General features: G+C 38.2%; 1 protein-coding gene across 7 annotated transcripts in view; it reads left to right on the forward strand.

Moving 5' to 3' along the window:
- Nucleotides 1–3714: 3714 nt before the first annotated feature.
- The window catches only part of ZNF81 (zinc finger protein 81), a 102896-nt gene continuing 79598 nt past the window's right edge, over nucleotides 3715–27012 (forward strand). The window contains exons 1-4 of one of the 7 annotated variants that reach the window (XM_055337452.1): nucleotides 4022–4110; nucleotides 4190–4243; nucleotides 5659–5686; nucleotides 9399–9638. In XM_055337452.1, coding sequence (XP_055193427.1) covers nucleotides 9567–9638 — 72 coding nt within the window. In that variant the 5' untranslated portion in view covers nucleotides 4022–4110; nucleotides 4190–4243; nucleotides 5659–5686; nucleotides 9399–9566. The other 6 variants (XM_055337455.1, XM_055337456.1, XM_055337451.1 and 3 more) reach the window with 6 other exon arrangements.

Raw genomic sequence — 27012 nt, forward strand, 5'->3', positions numbered from 1 at the left:
CAGTCTTAAATAGCTTATGTCCTTTATATTAGTAGCTTTTAATCTTATAAAAGTGTGTTACACTTTATATAATCTTTCGGGAATTACAGGGTATTTTTCCCTTAATATTCATCCATATTGAGTATTATCCTAGTTTATTCATTTTGACTCTTGTTGATGTGCATCCATTTTTGTTTCTAGGTTTTGCTATTGTGAACAGATTGTCATGCATATCCTAGGTTTCATGTGGGAGTGATTTTTTTTGTTTTTTTGACAAAGAGAGGGTGTGAGGGGGTGGGGAGGGGCAGAGGGAGAGGGAGAGAATCTTAGGCAGGCTCCACACCCAGTGCAGAGCCTGACGTGGGGCTCAACTTCACGACCCTGAGATCATGACCTGAGCCAAAATCAAGAGTCAGACGCTTAACTGAATGAACCAACCAGGTGCCCTACCCTCTTTTGGATATATTCCTAAGAGTGGACTGGCTGAATTCTGAGGTATGTAAATATTCACTGTAGGAGAGAATGCCTATTTTCTTTTTTTTTTTAAGATCTTATTTATTTATTCAGGAGAGACACAGAGTAAGAGAGGCAGAGACACAGGCAGAGGGAGGAGAAGCAGGCTCCATGCAGGGATCCCGATGTGGGACTTGATCCCGGGACTCCAGGATCACCACTCAAGTGGAAGGCAGATGCTCAACCACTGAGCCACCCAGGTGTCCCAGAATGCCTATTTTCTAAAGCGGTGCCATAAACATGGTATGAAGGTGTATACACGAGTTGTGTCTTTCCACAATATCAGCTTTATTCAATAATAAAGCAAAGTTAATCACAATCATATAGCACGTTCAGGATTTAAACTCAATGACATTTTACCATGTGCTTAGTGCTTAAACTTGGTTTCTGGGCACCTGAGTGGCTCAGTCAGTTGGTTCAGGTCATGATCCCAGAGTCTTGGGACTGAGTCCTGCCTTAGGCTCCTGGCTCTGCAGGGAGCCTGCTTTTCCCTCTTCCTCTGCCTGCCATTCCCCCTGCTTGTACACGCGTTCTCTCTGTGAAATAAATAAATAAAATCTTAAAAAAAAACTTGGCTTCTTACACAGCACAAAGAGCAGGACATGAGACAAACTGCACAACAAACAAGATAACAGAAGGGTGTAGGAAGTTAATGAACCAGACGCAAAGACAGTCTGTGAGCGCACGTTTGAGATAAGGTCTCCGTATAGTCTGGGTCAGTTCTTAGCACTTATTGCTTCTTATGTTCAACCAGTGAAGGATCTCAGTTCTGCTCGGAGATGAGTTGGGCAGAGCCTTTGGTAGCAGTTGCCTTTTTAAAAGTGGTCAGACATAAAAAAGGTCATGTCTGAAGAGTCTGACAGTTTGCTGCAAAAATCTTCCCCCATTTAAAGGGATTAATTAGTCTTGGACCCCTGAAAAAAATCCCCTTTTAAAGGGGTTTAATTGGGCCTCTGCAGACCTCCTCTAGTTCTGCTTGTTATAAGTTCCAGGGTGTCAGCTGGCTGATCCTGGTGATATCTATCAGCTGCAGTAACTTTAACTACTTGGTTGGTCATTGCTTGACATAGGCTCCTGCTTGACAGGACAGACTCCATTTTGCTTTCTACAAGCACTTACACTGATTCACATTCCTTCAACAGGGCAAAACAATCTTGTGGGTGCACATCCTCTTCAACACTTGGTATTAACAGACTGAAATTTTTGTAAAGTGAATGGGTATAAAATGTCATCTCAGCATGTCTTGATTTCTATTTCCCTGATCGTTCATGACTTTGAACTTCTCCTCATATGCTTATTGGCTCTATCTTTCCTTCTTCTCTGAAATGGTCTAACAGACCTCTTATTTTTTAATATAACTGTAGTACTATTAGGATGCTCAACAACATGGACAATGATTCTTGGAACTCTATATAGAGGTATGCCAGACATGTTACCACTGATTCAATTCCTTCTGTTTATTCATTCAATAAACTATCAGACCAGGGATATATATGTAGAAAGAGAATTTGGAATGATGAGAGTCCAACCCTCTAAGATAGCAAAAATTAGCTCAAACTATAAAAATCTGCCCTGCCATTCAACAGGCTGGGAGAATAATCACAGATAAACTAAGATGCAGAGTTAACAGGAAACATTATTTCTCCCAAGGACATTCTGCAGCTGTAATGCCATAAAGAACTCTACTATGAGTGACTATTGCTTTCTTAGTCACTGGGAAACTTCCATCTCTACAATCACAGACTATCAGAAAGCTGCCATTTGAAACGGTATCAGTATGAATGAAACATCCTGCTCCCACTGGAGACTCTAAGTCACTTAGACACGAAGAAGCAGCCAGGATTTCCAACTCTGACCAGAGATAAGGGGTATCTAGACACGACATTTTACATCCATCTTAGCTTTATTGCTTTCAGGAAAACAGGACTCCATTCACTTTGGGGTTCACATACAGCCCTGTTTTGCTTTAAGGTTACCAAAACACCGCTTCATTTCTATCTCATCTAAACTTCACCATTCCTCAAAATCCTGTAACTCTACCTTTTCCTTTGTTTAGTAAGATACTCTATAGTTCCTCTGGTGTGTGGTCTCCCTCATTGATTGATGGATCAGACTACAAATTAGTCCCAGATGGTCTTAGGCTGAGTAGGACACCCTTACATTCCAGATTGTTAAACTGAGCCTCAGAGGGGAGGTGACTGGACTGCATCCAGCCTGTGTCAGGTCCCCTCAAAATACCTTCCTCATCTGAGGATCCAGAAAAGCCTTCAGAGGGTACAGAGCCTTTGACCTCTGTCAGGAGGATTCCCTGGAGGAGGAGATACTTGAACTTGTTTTTTTTTTTAAGATTTATTTATGATAGACATAGAGAAAGAGAGAGAGGCGCAGAGACACAGGAGGAGGGAGAAGCAGGCTCCATGCCGGGAGCCCGACGTGGACTCGATCTCGGGACTTCAGGATCGCGCCCTGGGCCAAAGGCAGGCGCCAAACAGCTGAGCCACCCAGGGATCCTCTGAACTTGGGTTTTGAAGGAAAAGTAGGCATTCCCAGCTAAAGGGCAACAGGACTTCCCTTTCTGCCCCCACTGACATCTCCTAGAAGGATATGAGCATCTCCAGAATTTCCATATTAGAAGTAATGTTAGGGGCAGCAAACTGGTTGAAGGGCAGAATCAGTCTTATGTTAAAGCTACATTTTCAAAGGGCATTATCACTATGCAGATTTTATTTTATATGGAAATAAAAATAATAGTTTCCTACAGTTTTATTGACATATTGCTTTAGATTAAGGAAAACCAAAAAGTATTATTGGTACATATTTTATCTGAGGTCGCTGGAGTGGGAGATAATGTAGACTATGGGAGCATTCAGATCCCACGCAGCCAACCCCTACAAGAACAACAGAAGAGTATCTGACACTGACTTCTCCCCCTTTTTCCCTTAGGGCTATATCCCAAGGAGACTTGCACACCCCCAATTTCTTCCCCTTCTTGGCTCGTGGTATGTTCCAGGAGAGGACTGTAAACCAGTCTGACTTCTCCCCCCCCCCCACTTTCTCATCCTGTGGTATTTGCCGGGAGAGAACAGCCAGCGGCACCTCTGCGCCTTGTCAGAAGCCCTTCAGCTTCTCTGAACATTATTACACAGATCCAGAGTATAGGTCCAAAGACCCCTCCTCCAGGAAGCCCGCCCCAAAGAACGTCGCCACCCACGCTCCCCGCCACGGAGACAGCTCCGCGGCTCTGCTCTGTGAGTCTAGAGGCTTCTTTACCCTTGGTACGGAACAGTTACTCCCCCAACATGGCGCACCCGACGGGGAAGCGCGACACAGGCGCGGCCATGTTCCCCGCCTGACGACGCGGTTGTAGGGCACCGAACGCCCCGAAGCACCGATCTGTAACATCCCCATGTTGACTCTGGGCTGAGAGCGGCTTCGAATGTGGTTTTGCGCTTGTGCAGGACCACGCCCCCTTCGTCCATCGCTCCCAAACCCTCAGAAGGGGCAGTGCTAGGGGTGGTGACCGGAAGCGGCTATGGTTCTCAGCAGTGTTTAATAGTTGTCAGGAGGATCTCAGTGCTCTGCGTCCGAGGGATGTGGAAGCGATGGGGCCCGGGGAGCGTGAGTGTTGGGGCATTCTGTATGGTCAGTGGTGGAATCGGTTGTCTAACAGTTGGATGATTCGATCATTATTTTGCAGGCTTTCCTCTTCTCTCGACGTTAAAGTCCTGAAGTTCACTCTAAAGACCCAGAGGTTCGGTGCATTATGTTCTAAGTGTTCCCTGAGAGTTGATTTTTCTTCTACCCACAGGTTATTTAGAAGTGCGTTTTTAGTTTCCAAAAGTTTATCTTTTTAATAGATTTCTAGCTTTAGTTTTCTGTGGTCAGAAAAATGTCTATGAAGCTCATTTCTTGAAACAGGAGGAGACTCATGGCCTAGGCCGTGGTGAATTTTTATAAATGTTCCTTCTTTTAATAAAAAATTATATTTAGTTGTTTAGTTGTCAGCTGTGTCATACAAAATTTGTACTCTTTGGTGTCCTTGTCTCCCGTTACTGAGAGAGGAGAGAGAAATTCTCCCGTGTGTTGGTGATTGTTCCATTTCTCCTTCCTGCTGTCCATGGTGCATTTTGAGTTCAGTATTGTGTATAGAGTGAGACTAAGACTGAAACTCATCTATTTGAATGTCAAGCACCATTTATTGAAGACGATCCTTCCTTCCTTGACTTGTTTTGCACCTTTGTGAAAAATAAATTGGCCATACTTGTGTGGGGCTATTTTTAGGTTCCTTATTCTGTTCCTTTGATCTATGTGTCTATCTAGTTTTATCATGAAAGGGTATTGAAATTTGTCAATACTGTATGAATTTACATGATCTTGTGATTTTTCTTCTGTAGCCTGTTAATATGGGAGAATGCACTGATTGAATTCTGAATGTTGAACCAGCCTTACATTCCTGGAATAAACCTCACTTGGTTGTGCTGTGTAATTCTTTTTATATGTTGCAGGAATTGATGAACTAATGCTTTTTTTTTTTTTGAGGATTTTCTGCAACTCGGTATATGAAAGACATTGGCCTACAGTTTTAGTTTTTTATACTGTCTTTGTCTGGTTTTAGTGTTAGGATAATACTAGCCTCATAGAATGAGGTGGAAAGTAATCTCTCCTTTTGTATTTTCTGGAAGAGATTATGTAGAATTATGTTAATTTTCCTCTAACTGTTTGATAGAATCCTCCAGTGAAACCATCTGAGCCTGGACATTCCCTTTTGGAAGCTTTTTGATTATGGCTTCAACATCTGTAGTAGTTATGTGACTTCAGGTTATCTATTATTTTTTTTCAGAGTATCTATTTAATAGTGAGTGACTTGTGGGAATTTGTGTTTTTTGAAGAATTGGACAATTTCATCCAAGCTGTTGAATTTATGCACATTTGTTGTGGTATTCCCTTACTTTACTTCTAATGGCTGCAGCATCTTTATACCTTGTGTTTCAGTTCTGATATTGGTAATTTGTATCTTCATCAGTCTTGCTAGAGGATTATCAATTTTATAAATATTTTCAAAGGACGAGCTTTTGGTTTCAGTGATTGTTTTGTATTGTTTTTCTGTTTTCATTTCTTTTTTTCTGTATTTACATATATATTTTGTCTCAACTATTTTTGTTTCAGGTGTACAATAGAGTGATTCAACAATTTGGTAAGTGTTTTCAATTTCATTGATTTATGCTCTTATATATTTATTACTTCTTTTCTTCTGCTTGCTTTGGGTTTACTTTGTTCTTTTTCTAATTTCTTGAGATGGGAGCTTAAATGATTGATATAAGACCTTAATTCTTTTCTAATATAAACATTTTAGTACTATAAATTTCCCTCTCAACATTGCTTTATCTCCATCCCCCAAATTTTGATATGTTGTATATTAATTTTCATTCATTACTTTTTAATTTCTCCTGAGATCACCTCTTTGATCCATGGATTATATAGAAATGTATTGTGTCATTTTCAAGTGCTTGGAGACTCTCCTGTTATCTGTTACTGATTTCTAGTTTGATGATATTAAAGAACATACACCATATAAATTCAATTTATTGAGGTTTGTTTTATGACCCTCCCTGAGTGTGATATGTCTTTGAGAATGTTGTATGGGTGCTTGAAGAGAATGTGTATTCTCTTAGTATTTGGGTGGAGTGGGGTGGTATATTTAGTTAGGCCACCCTCTTCTTGGCCCTGTGATTAAGGGAAGTAGGCATTTCTCAGAGATTTTTTTGTCTGTGCCTTTTAACAGTTCTGAGTTATAAGCTTCTCCAGTGTCCTGTTTGTGATATATGGGAGGAAAAGGAGACCTAGGGAACTCAACAGTGTGTTGTTGTTCCTCAGGCCCTAAAATCCATGGGCTATTTGCCTTTCCTTTCTACAGGTCAGAGTCTTATTATTTGCGTTTGTTGTGTTATGTCATTTTTTTTCCTGATCTCTTCTACGTTGATTGTTCTCTTCTGTTTTTTCCTATATTAACTTTGTTAATTTACACCTTGCTAGGGAATCACCTGTTTCACATCAATATTAAAATACGTTGCTATACAGTTATGTATAACTCACAATAACTACTTTGAAACACTGCCCTGTCTGGGAAAGATTTTCCGTGTGTGTGTGTATTTCTTTATTTTAAACTGTCCTCCTTTATCTGGTTTGCTAGGGGGTGATTATGACATTGGTCATTTCAAAGGGCCAGCTCTTTGTTTTTGTTTTTTTTTTTTAAACCGCCTATTATATTTATTTGAATTATTTAAGATTTTATTTTTATTAATAACTAGTTTATTTTTGGAGGGGGGGCTTTGCCTGGTTTTGTTTTTTCTAATTCCAGTGTTTTAGGCTGAATACATCACTCTTTTTGTTACATTTATTTTTGATTAAAATCAAGCCATTTAAAGTTGTAAATTTCACTCTATATGACTTTAGTGTGTTCCATGACTTCTGGTAAAAATTGTGTAGCTTCTGTATTGACTTCCCACTTTGATCCTGGGTTATTTAGGCAAGTCTTTCTTTTCTTTTAAAACAGATTGATTTAGATATATACCAGTACCATAAAATTCATCCATTTAGAGCAGTGGCTTTTAGTGCATTCACAGAATTGTACAATCATCACCACAGTCTAATTTTAGGACATTTTCCAAACCCCAGAAAAGAAACCTTATACACATTAGCAGACATTCAGCATTCATGTCACCCCACACCCCCAGACTAGGCAACTACTAACCAATTTTTTGTGTCTGTGTATTTGCCTATTCTGAATATTTCACATAAATAGGATAATAAAATATGTGGTCTTTTGTGATTGGCTTCTTTCACATAAGATAATGATGTCAAGGTTTATTCATGTTGTAGCATGTATCAGTACTTCTTTTTTATTGCTAAATAATATTCCCTTGTATGGATATACTAAATTTTGTTTACCTGTCTTCAGTTGATGGACGTTTAGGTGGTTTCTACTTCTTGGCTACTACGAATAATACTGCTGTAAATAGTTGTGTATATACGTTTGGGAGTGGACATATGTTTCCATTTTTCTTGGCAAGGTACCTAGGAGTAGAATTGCTGTGACCCTATGGGTAACATTTTGAGGAACTGCCAAACTGTTTTTCAGAGTGGCTATTACCATTTTACAATTCTACCAGCAATATATGAGTGCTTCAATTTATTCACATCTCACCGATACCTGTTATTGTCTTTTCCCCCCCTTAGTTTACCCATCCTGATGGATGCGAAGCTCTCTCCTAATGAATGGAATATTTTGGTTTTGCCCTGCATTTCCCTAATGACTAATGATATTGAACATTTTATATTATGATCAATATAATAATATAGCCTGTCAGTTCCCAACATTAAGATATCTATCAGATTTTCTTTTTTTTTTTTAAGATTTATTTATTTGAGGGGAGGGAAGGGGCAGAGGGAGAGAAATAATCTTTCAAGAAGATTTCCTGCTGAGTGCAGAGCCCTATGCAGGGCTCAATCCCAAGACCTATGAGATCATGAGCTGAACCAAAACCAGGAGTCAGTCACTTAACTGACTGAGCCGCCAAGGTGCCCTTGCCATATTTTCTTCATGGCCAAGTTATTTGATGGAATTTTGTAGAAGTTCCAAGGGCATAAGGAAAGAAAGCAGGTCTCTCTTTGCTATAACATCATGTTTATATGTTTAAAATTCAACTTACTCATGTCTTTTATTTTACTATTTATTTACTTGTTTCCTCTTTATCTCATTTCTTACTCTGTTGTCTTAATTAAGTTCCTCTTCATAATCAAGTTCCTCTTCATTTTATAAAGGATATTTTCCCTTTCCCAACAAGAATGACTAAATCCGTAGTGTTTCTATTAGTTGATCAGAATAAAATTGTTCCTTGACAATAAAATTGTTCCTTGACGTAGACAAAGAGATGCCGCCTTCTCCTTAGATCCTATAAAAGGAGAAACAATTTTACCTCTGAATATTTCAAGGTAGTGAAAACATTGTAGTCCAAGGCCATTAGCATTTTCCTTATGGCATATCTCTTCTGTTTTAAGAAACTAATTGTTTTTGTTGTTCCAAATCACAGTCATGTTTTCAACATCTGTTAAACAGAACCATGTTTATTTTAAGCCTACCATACAAAAGATGCTATATGCTGTAGTGTTGAGAATGTAAAATTTGAAGCCAGGTAGACTGGGTTTGACTTAATATCACTAAACCTCTGTTTCTGTGTGCATAAAATGAAATAATAATAATGGCAACACATGGGTAACAGGATTGTTGTGCAAATTAAGAGAATTACCTACTTCCGCTTATGGCCTGATTCCTTTTAATGACAATACTTGCTAATATGAATTAAATATTTACTTGGTCCAGCCTGCTGCTAAGTGCCTTATAAACATCATCTCATTTAATTTTCACAACCCCTTGAGGTGAATAATTTTGACTCATTTTGAAAAGAAAGCTGAAGAAACATTTTTATATTCTCATAGCTGAAAATTGGCAGGACTAGAATTTCGGGCTTTAATAATTTTTGTCTCGGAGCACCTGGGTGGGTCAATCGGTTAAGTATCTGCCTTCAGCTCAGATCATGATCTCAGGGTCCTGGGATCAAGCTCCACATCAGGCTCTCTGCTCAGCAGAGAGTCTGCTTCTCTCCCTGCCTCCCTCCCTGTCATGCTCATGGGCTCTCTTTCTCTCAAATAAATACAAATTTTTAAAAAATAATTTTTGTCTCAATCTCATGGTCTTGCTCATATTCCATTTTGATGAATAACTAGAATAGGTATTAACTGAACTTTGTCCACCCCATGGTATCCAGTGCCAGGAACTGTACTTTGGTGCCTCTAGGAAGTGTTTGCAGGGTGAATCCTGAATGTCTGTGTGGATACTATCTTTCCAGGAATCTTGGAGTACTCTATGGAACTCCTGGGCTAGACCCCATAGTGGAGGCTGCAAGAACTTCCCTCCGGCCCCAGCAGCTCTTATTGAGTCCACGGACACCATTTGGCTTCGGGTTTGTGGCACGAGCATCAGCAAGAGAACCGGAGGGTTGAGGCCCAGCAGGAACATGCCAGCCAGCCGGAGCTCTCCTGGGCCATCCCTAGCTCTAGCTGGGGAGAGATGTGACAGCTCCTGTGAGGTGAGGAGGAAGAGGTGCCTAGAGGCAGGAGTTCATCCAGAATGAAAGATAGTATCTCATTACTTTAATTTGTATAACTTGTTCTTTAATTAACCAGTATAATCAGGGAATTTTTATTGGTCATTCATTTCCCTTGTGTGAATTTTCTTATCTTGTCCATTTATTTATCTTAGCTTGTGGATTTTTTTACTGAAGTATAATTAGCATACAATGTTATATTAGTTTCAGATGCACAAAAATTTTTTTAAGGGGGAGCAGTGGGGGCAGAGGGGAGAGAGAGAATCTTAAGCAGGCTCCATGGCCAATGTGGAGCCTGACGCAGGGCTTGATTTCACAACCCTGAAATCATGACTTAAACCAAAATCATGAGTCAGACATTTAACCAACTGACCACCCAGGCACCCCTCAGATGTACAACATACTGATTGGAAAGTTTTATATATTACTGAATACCATAATAAGCCTAATCACCATCTTTCACCATAAAATATTATTACAATATTATTGATTCTATTTCCTATGCTATGCCTTTCATCCCTGTGACTTATTTATTTTTATAACTGGAAGTTTGTATCTCTTAATCCCCTTTATCTATCTTGCCATTACCTCATTGACCTCTCTTCTGGCAATCACCAGTTTGTTCTCTGTACTTAAGAATCTGTTTTTGATTTTTTGATTTGTTTTATTTTTCGGATTCCACATATACATGAAATCATATGGTATTTGACTTTCTCTGACTTATTTCACTTAGCATAATACCCTCTAGGTCCATCCATATTGTCATAAATAGTGAGATTTCATTTTTTTATTCTTATACTATTTCATTTTTATTTGTTTCAAGTATTTTTTTAAAAGATTTTATTTATTTATTCATGACACACACACACACACACACACACACACACACAGAGACAGAAAGAGATACAGGCAGAGAGAGAAGCAGGCTCCATGCAGGAAGCCTGACGTGGGACTCGATCCCGGGTCTCCAGGATCAGGCCCTGGGCTGAAGGCGGTGCTAAACCGCTGAGCCACCCAGGCTGCCCTGTTTGTTTCAAGTTTTTATTTAAATTCTTGTTAGTTAACATATAGTGTAATATTGGTTTCAGGAGTAGAATTCAGCAATTCATTACTACATATAATACCCAGTGCTTATCAAACAGGTGCCCTCCTTCATACCCATCACCCTTTTAGCCCATAACCCCACCTACCTCCTTTCCAGCAACCCTGTTTGTTCCTTATAGAGTCTATTTTATAGTTTGCATTTCTCACTCTCTTTTTTTATTTCCCCTATGTTCATCGGGTTTCTTAAATTCCACAGATGAAGTGAAACTGTATGGTATTTGTCTTCCTCTGACTGACTTATTTTACTTTGATAATACTCTAGCTCCACCACATCATTGCAAATAGCAAAATTTCATTTTAATGGCTGAATAATATTCCATTGTATGTATATATACCATCTCTTCTTTATCCATTCCCATTCGGATGGACATTTGGGCTCTTTCTGTAATTTGACTATTATTGACAATGCTGCTATAAACATCGGAGTATGTATACCCCTTTGAATCAATATTTTTGTATCCTTTGGGTGAATACCTGGTAGTGCAATTGCTAGGTCATATGGTAGTTCCATTTTTTTTGGTAGTTCCATTTTTAAGTTTTTGAGGAACCTCCATACTGTTTTCCATAGTGGCTGTGCCAGTTTGCATTCCCACCCACAGTGTAAGAGAGTTCCCCTTTCTCCACATCCTTGCCAACACCTGCTATTTCCTGTGTTGTTAATTTTAGCCATTCTGACAGGTATGAGGTGGTATCTCATTGTGGTTTTGATTTGTACTTCCCTGATGAGTGATGTTGAGCATCATTTCATGTGTCTGTTAGCCATCTGTATGTCTTCTTTGAGAAGATGTCTGTTCAGGTTTCTGCCTATTTCTTAACTGGATTATTAGTTTTATGGTTTTTCAGTTTGATAACTTCTTTATAGATTTTGGGTACTAGCCCCTTATCAGATATGTCATTTGCAAATATCTTTTTCCCATTCCAAAGGTTGCCTTTTAGTTTTATTGATTGTTTCCTTCACTGTACAGAAGCTTTTTATCTTTCTTTAAGATTTATTTATTTATTTAGAGAGAGAGCATGAGTGTTGGGAGGTGGAGCAGAGAGAGAGAAACAGACTCCCCACTGATAAGGGGCCCAACAAAGGGCTTGATCCCAGGACCCTAAGAACATGACCTGAGCCAAAACCAGGAGAGGAATACCTAGCCAATTGAGACACCCAGAAGCCCCCAGAAGCATTTTATCTTGATGAAGTCCCAATAGTTCATTTTTGCTTTTGTTTCTCTTGCCTCTGGAGATTTGTCTGTTAAGTTGCTATGGCCAAGGTCAAAGAAGCTACTGCCTGTGTTCTCCACTAGGATTTTCATGGTTTCCTGTCTCACATTTAGGTCTTTCATCCATTTTGAATTTATTTTTGTGTATGGTGTAAGAAAAGTGGCCCAGATTCATTCTTTGGCATGTTGCTGTCCAGTTTTCCTAGCATCATTTGTTAAGAGACTGTCTTTCTTCCGTTGGATATTCTTTTCTGCTTTGTTCAAAATTAGTTGACCAAATGGTTGTGGGTCCATTTCAAGGTTCTCTATTCTGTTCTGTTGATCTATGTGTCTGTTTTTGTGCCAATTACCATACTGTCTTGATGATTACAGCTTTGTAATATGGTTTTAAGTCTGGAATTGTGATGCCTCCAGCTTTGCCTTGCCTTTTCAAGAACGCTTTGTCTATTCAGGGTCTTTTGTGGTTTCTGTAAATTTTAGGATTATTTGCTCTAGCTCTGTGAACAATGCTATTGGTATTTTAATAGGGATTGCATTTAATGTGTTGATTGCTTTGTATAGTAGAGACATTTTAAAGGTTTGTTTTTCCAATCCATGAGTATAGAATGCTTTTCCATTTCTCTGTGTCCTCTTCAATTTGTTTCATAAGTGTTCTATAGTTTTCAGAGTACAGACCTGTTACCTCTTTGGTTAGGTTTATTCCTAGGTATCTTATATACATATTTTAAAGATTTTATTTATTTATTCATGAGAGACACAGAGAAACAGGCAGAGACTTAGGCAGAGGAAGAAGCAGGGAGCCCAATGTAGGACTCGATCCCAGGACCCCGGGATCACGACCTGAGCAAAGGCAGATGCTCAGCCACTGAACCATCCAGGTGCCCCATCTTATATTTTTTAGTACAGTTGTAAATGGGGTGGATTCCTTGATTTCTGCTGTTTCATTATTGGTGTATAGAAATGCAACAGATTTCTGTATGTTGACTTTGTATACTGTGACTTTACTGAACTTGTGTATCAGTGCTAACAATTTTTTGGTGGAGTCTTTTGGGTTTTCTACATACAGTATCAGGTTGTCTGCAAATAGTGAAAGTTTGACTTCTTCCTTGACAATTTGGATGCCTTTTATTTCTTTTTGCTGTCCGATTGCTCAGGCTAGAACTTCTAGAACTATGTTAAATAACAGTGGTGAGAGTGGACATCCCCCTCTTGTTCCTGAGTTCAGGGGGAAAAGCTCTCAGTTTTTCATATATGGTCTTTCTGATGTTGAGGTATATTCTTTTTATCCCTACTTAGTTTTTATTAAGATAAGGTGGGGAATTTTGTCAAATGCTTTTTCTGTATCTATTGACCTCTTATCTTTTATTAATGTGGTATATCATGTTGTTTGATTTGCAAATATTGACACACCCTTCTGCCCAGGAAGAAATCCTACTTGATCATGGTCAATGATTCTTCTAAAGTACTGTTGGGTTTGATTAGCTAGTATGTTATTGAGAATTTTTGCATCCATGTTCATCAGGGATATATCCCTATAGTTCTTCTTTTCAGTGGAGTCTTTGTCTGGTTTTGAAATCAGGTAATGCTGGCCTTGTAGAATAAGTTTGGAAGTTTTCCTTCCATTTATATTTTTTGGAACAGTTTTTGAAGAATAAGTTTTAATTCTTCTTTAAATTTTGGTAGAGTTCCCCTGTGAAGCCATCTGGCCCTGGGCTTTTGTTTATTGGGGGATTTTTTTTATTCCTGATTCAGTTTGTTTGATGATTATTGGTTTGTTCAAATTTTCTATTTCTTCCTGTTTCAGTTTTGCTATTTTATGTTTCTAGGAATTTATCCATTTCTTCCATATTGCCCAATTCATTGGCATATAATTTTTCATAATATTCACTTATAATTGTATTTCTGTGGTGTTGGTTGTGATCTCTTTCATTTATGATTTTATTTATTTGAGTCTGTTCTCTTTTCTTTTTTATATGTCTGGCTACGGGTTCATCAATTTTATTAATTCTTTGCTGGCCTAGTTTCATTGATCTATTCTACTATTTTTTGTTTCTATATCATTTATTTCTGCTCTAACCTTTATTATTTCCCTTCTTCTGATGGCTTTAGCCTTTATTTGTTGTTCTTTTTCTAGCTCCTTTAGGTGTAATGTTAGGTTGTGTATTTGAGATTTTTCTGATTTCTTTAGGTAGGCCTGTATTGATATATACTTCCCTCTTATGACTGTTTTTGCTGCATCCCAAAGGTTTTGGACTGTTGTGTTTTCATTTTTGTTTGTTTTCATATATTTTTTTAAACTCTTCTTTAATTTCCTGGTTAACCCATCCATTCTTTAGTAGAATGTTCTTTAACATCCATGTATTTGTGGTCTTTTAAATTTTTTTGTTATGGTTGACTTCAAGTTTCACAATGTTGTGGTCTGAAAATATGCATGATACGATCTCAATCTTTTTGTACTGGTTCAGGCCTGATTTGTGGTCTCTTCTGGAGAATGTCCCATGTGTGCTTGAAAAGAATGTGTATTCTGCTGCTTTAGGGTGAAATGCTTTGAATATATCTGTTAAGTCCATCTGGTCCAGTGTGTTATTCAAAGGTCTTGTTTCCTTGTTGATCTTCTGCTTAGATAATCTGTTCATTGCTGTATGTGGGGTATTAAAGTCCCCTAGTATTATTGTATTATTATCAATGAGGTCCTTTAAGTTTGTTATTGATTGTTTTATATATTTAGCTGCTCCCAAGTTGTAAATGTTTACAGTTGTTAGATATTCTTGTTGATAGATCTTTATTATGGTATAGTGCCATTCTTCATCTCTTGTTACAGTCTTTGATTTAAAATCCAGTTTATCTGATATAAGTATGGCTACTCCAGCTTTCTTTTGACATCCATTAGCATGATAAATTGTTCTCTATCCTGTCACTTTCAATCTGCAGGTATCTTTAGGTCTAAAATGAGTCTCTTGTAGGCAGCATATAGATGGATCTTATTTTTTTAATCCAGTCTGGCCCCATGTATCTCTTGATCAGAGCATGTAGTCCATTTACATTCAAAGTGATTATTGATAAGTATGAATTTATTGCTATTGTATTACTTGTTAAGTGTTTTTTTCTGGAGATTTTCTGTTCCTTTCTAGTCTTTGTTGTTTTTAGTCTTTCTTTCCCATGCAAAGCGTCTCTTTTAATATTTCTTGCAGGGCTAGGTTAGTGGTCATGAACTCCTTTAGTCTTTGTTTGAGAAACTCTTATCTCTCCTTCTATTCTGGATGACAGCTTTGCTGGATAGAGTATTCTTGGCTGCGTATTTTTCCCATTCAGCACACTGAATATATCCTGCCCCTCTCTTTTGGCCTGCCACGTTTCTGTGAAGAGGTCTGTTGCTAACCTTATGTGTCTTCCCTTACAAGTTAGGAAATTCTTTTCCCTTGCTGCTTTTAGGGTTTTTTCCCTTATCTTTATATCTTGCAAATTTTGCTACAATGTGTCTTGGTGTTGGCCTGCTTTTGTTGATTTTGATGGAGTTCTCTATGCCTCCCTGATTTGAATGTCTGTTTCCTTCCCCAGATTAGGGAAGTTTTCAGCTATAATTTCCTCAAATAAACTTCTGCCTCATATTCTGGGATTTCTGTAATATGAATGTCATTATGCTTTATAGAGTTGCTAAGTTCCCTAAGTCTATATTCGTGATCCAATATTTTTCTTTCCCTAATCTTTTTAGTTCATTATTTTCGATAATGTTATCTTCCATATCATTTACTCATTTTTCTGATTCTTTCATCCTTGTGGTCATTACATCCAATTGGTTTCACATCTCAGTTATAGCATTTTTTATTTTGTCCTGACTAGTTTTTAGGTTTCTTATCTATACAGCAAGGGTTTCCCTGGTATCTTATATGCTTTTCTCAAGCCTAGCTAGTATCCTTAGGATTGTTGCTTTGAATCCTGGATCAGGCATATTACTTTTCTCTATTTTGATTAGATCCTTGGCAGTGACATTGTCTTATTCCTTCTTTTGGGATGAATCCTTCACCTTGGCATTTTGTATAGGTCTCTGTTTTGTTCTCTCTGTTAGAAAAGCCTGTTATGTTTCCTGCTTCTGAGAGTAATGACTTAATGAAGAAGAGGTCATATAATATCCAGGGCCTGGCGCTTCAGGTAGTGTCCCTCGTTTATACTATATGCACTCTGCTGCTGTTTTGTGGGTGCTCTTTCCCTCAGGTCAGTCCTCTTCAGAGTTTCTCCTTGCCTGCAGTAGGGAGTGTTTGGACCTTGTCCAGAGTTGGGTGAGCACAAAAAAAGTGGTCATTTCAATATATGCAGAAAAAGCATTTGACAAAGAATAACATCCGTTCATAATAAAAACTCTCAATAAAGTGGGTTTAGAGGGAATATGCTTCAGCATAATAAAGGCCATATATGAAAAACTCACAACTAACATAGTTAATGATGAAAAACTGAAAGCTTTTCCTTTAAGATCATTAATGAGACAAGATATCCGTTCTCACCACTTTTTAAAAGATTTTATTTATTTATTAGAGAGAGAGGGTGTACGAGTGAGGTGGAGCAGAGAGGGAGCAGGAAACTCCCTGCTGAGTAGGGAGCCCAATGTGGGGCTCAAACCCAGGACCCCGCAATTATGACCTGAGCCAAAGGCAGGCACTTAACTGACTAAGCCACCCAGGTGCCCTCGCTCCCACCACTTTTATTAACATACCAGAAATTCTAGCCATAGCAATCGGACAACAAAAGAAATAAAAGACATCCAAAGAAGTAAAATGTCACTATTTGCAGATGACATGATACTATATATAGAAAGCCCTAAAGAGGGGGCACCTCAGGTCGTGATTCCAGGGTTCTGGGATTGAGTCCCACATCAGGCTCCCCACAGGGAGCCTGCTTCTCCCTCTGCCTATGACTCTGCCTCCTTCTGTGTCTCTCATGAATAAATAAATAAAATCTTTAAAAAAAGAAAACCCTGAAGACTTCACAAAAAAATGATTAGAACTTAATAATAAATTCAGTAAAGTCACAGGATACAAAATCAATGTATCCTAATAACAAAGTAGGAGAAAGAGAAAATGAGAAAACAGTCCCATTTATGATTGTACCAAAAAGAATATAAAGTATCTAGGAAAAAGTTTTACCAAGGAGGTAAAAAATCTATACTCTGAAAACTATAAAACATTAATTTAAAAAAGTGAACATGACACAAACAAAAGGAAAGATACACTAAGCTCATGGATTGAAAGAACTAATATTGTTAAAATGTCCCTATTACCCAAAGTGAGCTATAGATTCAATGCAATCCCTATCAAAATACCAGATAGTTTTCATAAAACTTAAATAATCCTAAACTTTGCATGGAAATACAAAAGATTCTAAATAGCCATAGCATCCTTGAGAAAGAAGAACAAAGCTAGAAGTATCACAATCCCAGATTTCAATATATAATAAGTAGGAATCAAAACAGTATACTACTGGCACAAAAACAGACACACAGATCAAGAGAACAGGATAGAGAGCCCAGAAATAAACCCACAACTATACAGTCAATTGATTTATAACAAAAGGAGGCAAGAATATAGAATGGGGAGAAACCTGTCTTTTCAGTAAATGGTGCTCAGCAAACTGGACAGCTGCATGCAGAAGAATGAAAATGGGCCACTTTCTTACAACATATATAAAAATAAACTCAAAATGGATTGAAGACCTAAATTTGAGACCTGAAACCACAAAACTCCTAAAAGAAAACACAGGCAGGGGCGCCTGGGTGGCTCAGTCGGTTGGGCATCTGCCTTCGGATTGGGTCATGATCCTGAGGTCCTGGGATCGAGCCTCATGTCAGGGTCACCACTGAGCAGGGAGCCTGATGCGGGGCTCAATCTTAGGACCCTAGGATCATGACCTGAGCCGAAGACAGATGCTTAACCGACTGATCCCCCAGGTATCCCAAAATGATTATATGGTTTTTATCTTTTTTCTTGTTAATGTATGTATGTCACTGACTGATTTGTGAATATTATTTTTTTAAGATTTTATTTATTTATTCATGAAAGACACAGAGAGAGGCAGAGATATAGCCAGAGGGAGAAGCAGGCTCCCCAGAGGGAGCCTGATGTGGGATTAAATCCCCAAACCTGGGGATCACGCCCTGAGCAGACAGTCAACCACTGAGCCACCCAGGCATTCCTGATTTGTGAATATTAAACCACCATTGCTTCCCTGGAATAAATTTCACTGACTATGGGTTAGGGTGAGGATTTTTTAAATGTTATTGTTGGATTCAGTTTCTAATACTTTGTTGAGGATTTTTGCATCAGTGTTCTCTTTTTTTGGTAATGTCCTTGTCTGGTTTTGGTATCAGAGAAATGCTGGTCTTGTAGAAGGAATTTGAAAATTTTCCTTCCTCTCCTGTTTTTTGGAATAGTTTTTGAATAGGTAGTAAGTCTTTTTTTTAAGATTTTATTTATTTGAGCGAGAGATCAGGGGTAGGGACAGAGGAAGAGGAGGGAGAGGGATAGATAATCTTAAGTAGACACTGTGCTGAGTGCAGAGCCTGATGAGGAGCTTGATCCTACAACCCTGAGATCACTACCTGAGCTGAAACCAAGAGTCAGATGCTTAACCAATTGCACTGCCCAGGTGCCCCAGAAGTAACTTTTTAAAAATGTTTAGTAGAATTCACCTGTGAAACCATCTGGTTCTGGACATTTGTTGGGAGTTTTTTGATTGCTGATTCAATTTCTTTGCTGTTAATCAGTCCATTCAAATTTTCTGTTTCTTCCTGAATTAGTATTGGGAGATTATATGTTTTTAGGAATGTATCTGTTTCTTCTAGTTCATCCAATTTTTGGCTTATAATTTTTCATAGTAGTCTCTTATGATCCTCTGTATTTCAATGAAGTCACTGATTATATCTCCTTTTTAAATCATTTAATCATTAAAATCACTTCTGATTTTATTTGAATATTCTTTTTTTCTTGATGAGATCATAGTTTATCAATTTTGTTATCTTTTCAAAGAACCAGCTCTTAGCTTCATAGCCCTTTTCTATTTTGTTTAGTCTTTATCTCATTTATTTCTGCTCTAATATTTATTATTTCCTTCCTTCTCTATCTCTGGGCTTTGTTCTTCTTTCTCTAGCTTTTTAGGTGTAAGGTTAGGTTATTCATTTGAGATTTTTCTTGCTTCTTAAGATAGGCCTGTATCTCTATGCACTTCCCTCTTAGAACTGTTTTTGCTGAGTCCCAAAAATTTTGAACCATTGTGTTTTCATTTCCATCAGTCTGTATGTATTTTTGATTTCCTCTTTGATTTCTTGCTTGACCCATTTGTGGTTCAGTAGCATGTTGTTTAGCTTCCATGTGTCTGTGTTTCTTCCAGAGTTTTTCTCCTACTTGATCTCCAGTTTCATAGCTTATGGATTTTTAAAAAAGATTTTTATTTATTTATTCATGAGAGAGAAAATGAGTGAAAATATCAGTGAGGGTGACAAAACATGAGAGACACCTAACTCTGGGAAATGAACAAGGGGTAGTGGAAGGGGAAGTGGGCAGGGGGTTGGGGTGACTGGGTGATGGGCAATGAGGGGGCACTTGGTGGGATGAGCACTGGGTGTTATGCTATATGTTGGCAAATTGAACTCCAATAAAAAAATTTTTTTAAAAAAGAGGGCAGAGCCACAAGAAAGGAACCTGGGTCACTGAATCACCCTTTGGAAAGCCACTTGATGAGGAATCCCGCATTGTGACAAAACTAAAAAATAAACTTTGTGTTGAGCCTGTGAAAAAAAATTTATTCATGAGAGACAGAGAGAGAGGCAGAGACACAGGCAGAAGGAGAAGCAGGCTCCATGCAGGGAGCCCGACGTGGGACTCGATCCCATGACTCTAGGATCACGCCCTGGGCCAAAGGCAAGCACTAAACTGCTGAGCCACCCAGGGATCCCTGCTTACGGAGTTTTAAGGTTTTTTTTTTTAAATTAGGGTTCATGACCCATTATAGTTTTCATATATTTTTGTGAATATTTTTTGCCACTTTGTCATTTGAAATTAGTTTTTAGTTTTATTTACAAGTGGTAAAGGATGTCAAACAATTCTCTAACTCATCTTTTAAAAATGGCTCTTTTCTGCTTTGTTTCTGCCAGATTCTGGCTCCCTAGAGGCAAATACTCTTGATCTTTTTAATGGATTTGATTTTTTTTTAAAGTTTTGGCCATTATCTAGTGACTTCCATTATGGAAGGTAGAGATTTAGCTTTTCCATACACCTCTACTAACATACACATTTGCCTATAAATATTGTTTTGATCAGATTCCTTATCAGTGTTTATTTTTTTCTTATCAGTGTTTATTACTGTGATTATTTATATTTGAGTCATGTGGTATCTATGCTGTGATTACTATTTCTGCACAATTCTTTCTTTTCCCTGGAATTAATAATTTTCTGGAGTCATTTCTTTGCTCTACTATATATATATCAATGATTCAACTCTGAATTCTTGAGGTTTCCTTAAAGATTTTATTTATTCATGAGAGACATAGAGAGAGAGGGGGGCAAAGACATAGGCAGAGGGAGAAGCAGGCTGTATGCAGGGAGCCCAATGTGGGACTCGATCCTGGGACCCTAGGATCACAACCTGAGCCAAAGGCAGACACTCAAACACTGAGCCACCCAGGAGTCCCTTCAAAGTTGTTTAAATCTCCTCTCTGCATATTCAAACATAATAGGTAATAATCATAATGACAATAAACACTCATATCGTGTTTACTCTGTGCCAGCAGTGTTATGTGCACACAACATATACTAACTCGTCTTCATAACGACCTGGAGAAATAGATGCCATTGTTATTCCCATTTTATAGAAGAGGAAACTGAGGCATAGAATAAACATATCTGGCCCATGTGCACACAGCTGGTAATAGGTGGTGATGTTCTCAACTCTGGACATTAGTGGCCTGTCTTTGAAGAAGTCTCTCCTGGAGCTGGTTGGCTTGTTGAAGACTAGTCAGGTTGCTCTCAACTTCACAGGCACCTGTTATGGTGGTGCCTTCCCTTTGAAGGGAAGAAATCCCCCAAGAAATCCCTTTCACCTCTGTCTTGTGTCCAATTCCCTTTCCTGGGGACCCTCTGTCTTCCTTCCTGTTTCCCGGATCCTGTGTCTTCTTCATTCTTGATCCTCTTATTTTGTGGGAGTACATCCTCCAGTGTATCCTTGAGAATGGATGTGTGACAGGTAGGTTTCACAAAACTTTGTATATTTGACAATGTCACACAAGAATATATAAATATATATAATTTTATAAATATATTTATAGAAATATAAAAGTAATATATACCATGGAAATATATTTACTCGACCCTGAGAGTATATTTATATTTTTGGCTGGGTGTAGAATTCTAGGTTAGAAATCATTTTTGTGCAGAATTTTAAAAGCCTAGTTTCCAGTTTAGTCCTTTTCTAGTCACACATTTTTCTCTGTCTTTCAAAAAACTCTGCTTACTTGGTTGATCTTCCATTTTAAAAAATTCTTTGTTCTACTAATGTCCATTTCTTTCTCTCTTGCTGTTGTCACTAGTAGTTTTTTTAATTATCTTCCAATTCTTCTTTCATGTGTCTCATTAATGCTGTTATATATTTTTATTTCAAATAGCCCTTTTTGTTTTCACAATTTTTAAATAGCATAGTGTTTTTGTTTTGTTTTAAGGTTTGTTTATTTATTTTAGAGAGAGAGGGTACATGTGGGAGAGGAGCAGAGGGAGAGAGTGAATCTTCTGCAGACTCCCCGCTTGAATGAGGAGCCTGACTCAGGGCTTGATCTCACAACTCTGAGGTCATGAACTGAGCTGAAATCAAGAGTCAGAAGTTTAATGACTGAGCCACCCAGGTACCCCACATGCTGTTTTTGTTTTATGGATACAGCATCTTATCACTCTAAGGATATTAGTGAATTTTTTAGTTTAATGTTTTGAATAATGATATAGACACATGACTAAAAAATTTAAAAAACATACAACTCTATAAAATTTAAAAATATAAAAGTATACAGTCTAGCTTTCTTTTTCCTCTCAGCTGAATACTAATACATTTAACCAGGTTAGTTAGTTTTCTATAAATGATTAGCAGTTTTTTATGCAAATAAAAGCAGCTGAAAACACATTCTTATTTTATCCTTTTATTTTTTATTTATTTTATTTTTTATTTCATAAAACGGTGGCCTACTAAATAAATTTGTATCAATTTTGTTAATTTAGGTGAAATATAATATGAATTACAAACAATACTGCCATGAACATTTTTTTCATGTTCCCTTATATACATGTGTACCCCTATCTCTTAACTATATACATAGTGGTGGAGTTAACGGGTCATAGATTAAGCCTATCTTTAAAAGATTTTTTTTAAAGATTTTATTTATTTATTCATGAGAGACATAGAAAGAGGCAGAGACATAGGCAGAGGGAGAAGCGTGGGACTCCATACCAGGATCATGCCCTGAGCCAAAGGCAGATAGATGCTCAACTGAGCCACCCAGGTGGCCCTTTTTAAAAGATTTTTATTGTAAAATACAACATAAATACAGAAAAGTGTACAAAGCAGACATGTATAGCTCAGTGATTTTTCACTGTGTAGATCTAGAAAGTATCCAGAGTTAGCATTCCAGAGTCCTCCTACTCCCAAAGATAACTACTACTATCCTGACTTGTACACCAATCACTTCCATTAAGAAGATCACAAGCCACAGAGTGAGAGAAGAGATAGACAAGCAAGCCTTATACCCAGAATATATAAAGAACAACAAGATAATAAAAAAGCAGACTACTAAGTAGTCAGAGGCCTTATTTGAACAGGCATGTAACAAAAGAAGATATCCAATAGCTAATAAACACCTGAGATGGTGCTCAGTCTCATTAGTCATCAGGGAAATGCACAATTTAAAGCATAATGTAATAACACTACATTTTCACTGGAATGGCTAAAATTAAGAAGACTGAGGGTCACCTGGGGGGCTCAGTCAGTTAAGCATCTGCCTTCAGCTCAGGTCATGGTCTCTTGGTCCTGGATCAAGCCCCGCGTTGGGCTCCCAGCTCAGCTGGGAATCTGCTTCTCCCTCTCCCTCTGCCTCTCCCCTTTGCTTGTGCTCTTTTTCTGTCTTTCTCTCTCTGAAATGAATAAATACCAACCTTAAAAAGAATTAAGACTGACAATAACAAGCGTTGAGAGGATGTAGAGCCCTATAAGCAGCTTATATGTTCATGTCAGCATGTACAGCTGTTGCTGTATTAGCTCATATCTGTAGTTCTGTGCTGCTGGTGGGGCTGTAAATTGGCACAGTCTCTTTGGAAAAACATATTAGCCTTCTTCATCCAGGTGCATGTAGACCATGTGAAGAGACAATTCTCCTAGGAAAATATGCAAGAGAAATCCTTGGCTGATATACCAGGACACAGATATAAATGCTCACTGTAGCATTATTTGTAACAGCCAGAACCTAGAAATAACTTAATTGTCATATATCTCTTCAACTATATTTGATGGTGGTTGTTAGCTAGACTTATCGTGGCGATCATTTTGCAACATATTCAAATACCAAATCATCATGTGCAACTGACACCAATAAAATATGTTATATGTCAATTATATCTCAATTAAAACAATAGAATTACCATATGATCCAGCAATTCCCTTCTGGGTCTATATCGCAAAGAACTGAAAGCAGGACTTGAAGAGATATATGAATGCCCACATTCATAGAAGCATTATTCAGAATAACCTAAAGGTGGAAGTAACCCAAGTGGCCACCGACAGATGAATGGATAAACAAAACGGTCTTTACATTCAGTGGAATAGTATTCAGTCTGACACATGCTACAATATGGAGAACCCCTGAGGGCATTGACCTGAATGAATAATCTAGTCACTAAAAGATAAATGCGTAGATTCTACTTGCATAAGATACCTAGAGTAGTCAGAATCATACAGATAGAGAGGGGTGGGTGCAAGGGGGTATGTTTAAAGAGAAATTTCTGCAAATAGAATTCTCAGGACAAATGACATATATGCATTTTCATTTTTGAGAGGTATAGCAAAGTGGCCTACCTTGTAGGTCATACCAGTTATAGAAGAGTGCCTGTTTTTACCTTACCCTGTGGAGCACAATGTCTTGTCATATTCACTTTTTTCTTTTTGGCACATCAGATAGGTTAAAATATGGTATCTCAGTACAGATTTAATTTGCATTTCTCTTAGTATAGCTGAGGTTGAATATATTTGACTGTGTTTAAACAGCCATTTATTTTTCCTCTCCTGTTGGTTGGATTTTTGGTCAGGGACTTGCTTCCCCAAACTGGGGTGGGGATCACTCCCCCTATGACCCTCCTCCCGGTACAGTTCTCTACAGATCCTGGGAGCCTCCATTAAGCCAACATCCCCGCCTCCACCCCTCAACTCTTCCTTATTCCTGCTTCATACCCTACATCCTTGCCAGAATCTTGCTTTCCTGAGGGCTTCTTAATACTCTCTGTTTAATGTTTTGGTACAGAAGCCTGACAAAGGGAACACCAATTACAGATCATTCCCACTTATGAATAGTGAGTGATGGGGCAATTATAAATGAAATATTACCAAAGAGAATCTAGCAGTTCCTTGAAAGAGCTTTCATTCTGAGCACACCGTTCAGTATTACAAAATCTCTATGTAATTCGCCAATATTAACATATCATTGGAGAAAAGGCATTTGATAAAATTCAGCATCCATTCTTTTTTTTTAATTTTTATTTATTTTATGATAGTCACACACACAGAGAGAGAGAGAGAGAGAGAGAGAGAGAGAGAGGCAGAGACATAGGCAGAGGGAGAAGCAGGCTCCATGCACCGGGAGCCCAATGTGGGATTCGATCCGGGGTCTCCAGAATCGCGCCCTGGGCCAAAGGCAGGCGCCAAACCGCTGCGCCACCCAGGGTTCCCCAGCATCCATTCTTGATTCTAAAAAGTATCAAAGTTGAGCACTTCACACTTAAGTCTCTTCCCAAAACTCACAGTAGGGATTGTCACTGATGCAATAGGGGTTGATTCATGACATCCAGAATTCTTCATTTTGAATTGAGTCCTTTATCTTTATAAATTGCCTTCCTTTGTCTTATTTAATACTTGTCCAGAATTCACCTCTGACTGACATTAAAATGGAGACCTTGCTTCCTTTCTGTGGGCACTTCCTTATACTTTGATGATGTCCAGAATTCTTTATTTTGGATCTAGTCTTTTATCTTTATAAATTGTCTTCCTCTGTCTTATTTAGTTTTTTTGTCCCGGAATTCTCCTCTGGTTGGTTTTGAAATGGAGACCTTGCTTCCTTTCTGCTGGCTTTTCCTGATACACCTTTGCTCATCCTTTTTACCATTGTCATTCTGAGTCCTTGCGCATTTTTTTCTATATGTTTGAAAAGGTGTGTTTAATATTATGCCTTCTAGTTTTAATGCTACTTTTAAAATATCTTTCACTATATGGTCCATTTTGCTTTGTTTTGGGTTCCTTCTAGTAATTTGAAAGGGTTGAATTCTTTTTTGGTTCTTTCAGTGGGTACCTTTATAACATTAATGTTATAAAAAATAATCTAATTATTGAAACAGTATCTATTAATTGTCCAGTATGAGTCATGATAAGAGTCTTGTACTGCTATTTCAAGAGTTCTTTTATTTGTTATAAGCTTTCCTTGAATTCTGAGAGCTTGTCCAATTTGGGTCAGTCTCTAGGGACACAAATTATATGCATATTGAATTTCTTCTCTTCCATATTTTTCTGTATTATATTTAAAAATCTTTATTCATTTCCACTTCACTTTGTTTACTAGTCATAATTCTTTCTTTGTTACCTACTATTGGGGCAGGAACTTCATTTCTATATTGTTTGTTTGTTTACTTCATTTTTTTTATTGAGGTCTGCCAACATATTACACAAATTTTTAAGACAGCTGAACAGGTGTCTTTTTGAAGTTGGTTCCTTCAAATCAGAATCCAAATGAAGTCCAAACATTGCATTTTTTTAAGTTTTAATTTTGATTCCAGTTAGTGAACAGTGTTATATTAGCTTTAGGTGTGCAATATAGTGATTCAATGCTTCCATATAATACCTGGTGCTCATCATGACAAGTGGCCTCCTTAATCTCTGTCACCTCCCTCCCCCCCTCGGTTAACCTTCAGTTCTCTATGATTAACAATCTGTTTCTTGATTTGTCTCTCTTTTTTTCCCCTTTGTTCGTTTGTCTTGTTTCTTAAATTCCACATATGAGTGAAATCAGAGAATATTTGTCTTTCTCTGACTTATTTTACTTAGCATCATACTGTCTAGAACCATCCATATCATTGCATTGTGGTCCTGTGTCTCGTCAAGAACTGGAATGGGTCTGAGTTTTTTTTTTAAGATTTAATTTATTTATTCATGAGAGACACAGAGAGAGAGAGGCAGAGGGAGAAGCAGGCTCCACACAGGGAGCCCAATGTGGGACTCGGTCCCGGGACTCCAGGATTACACCCTGGGCTGAAGGCAGGCACTAAATCACTGAGCCACCCAGGGATCCCCGGGTCTGAGATTTTATTCTACTTGCAAACTAACGAGTGAGCCTGCCACAGTGGCCTGGATGCTGGCGGAAGTCTTGAGACTCCTGGGTCAGAGAAAGAGGACTTAATACCCATGGTAATAGTAGCCGGTGTCTTCGCATTTGTGCCAGTTCCCTATGAGGTGATATGAAAAGGCCTGTGTGACATCTGCCCACACAGCGGGTTCCTTAGATTACCTGAATCTTTTATAATGAGTAGTAAGCAAACCTGGCCTTTGCCTTGGAGGGTGGCACAAATATGTTCTAAGGCTGTTTGCCATGCAAACATCCTTGAAAAGATAGTCCAGAACAAAGGGCGGTCCATGCCTGTGCTCACTAGACATGCAGAACTGTGCAAGTCCCGTGGAGAATTGTCTCCCAGCAATATCCACTGGATATCCATAATATCTAATACCATTTCTATATTGTTTTGCTTTCTGCAAATTTTCTCATAAGT

Source organism: Nyctereutes procyonoides, unplaced genomic scaffold (genome assembly GCF_905146905.1).
Source record: "Nyctereutes procyonoides isolate TBG_1078 unplaced genomic scaffold, NYPRO_anot_genome, whole genome shotgun sequence".
Classification (NCBI taxonomy): Eukaryota; Metazoa; Chordata; class Mammalia; order Carnivora; family Canidae; genus Nyctereutes; species Nyctereutes procyonoides.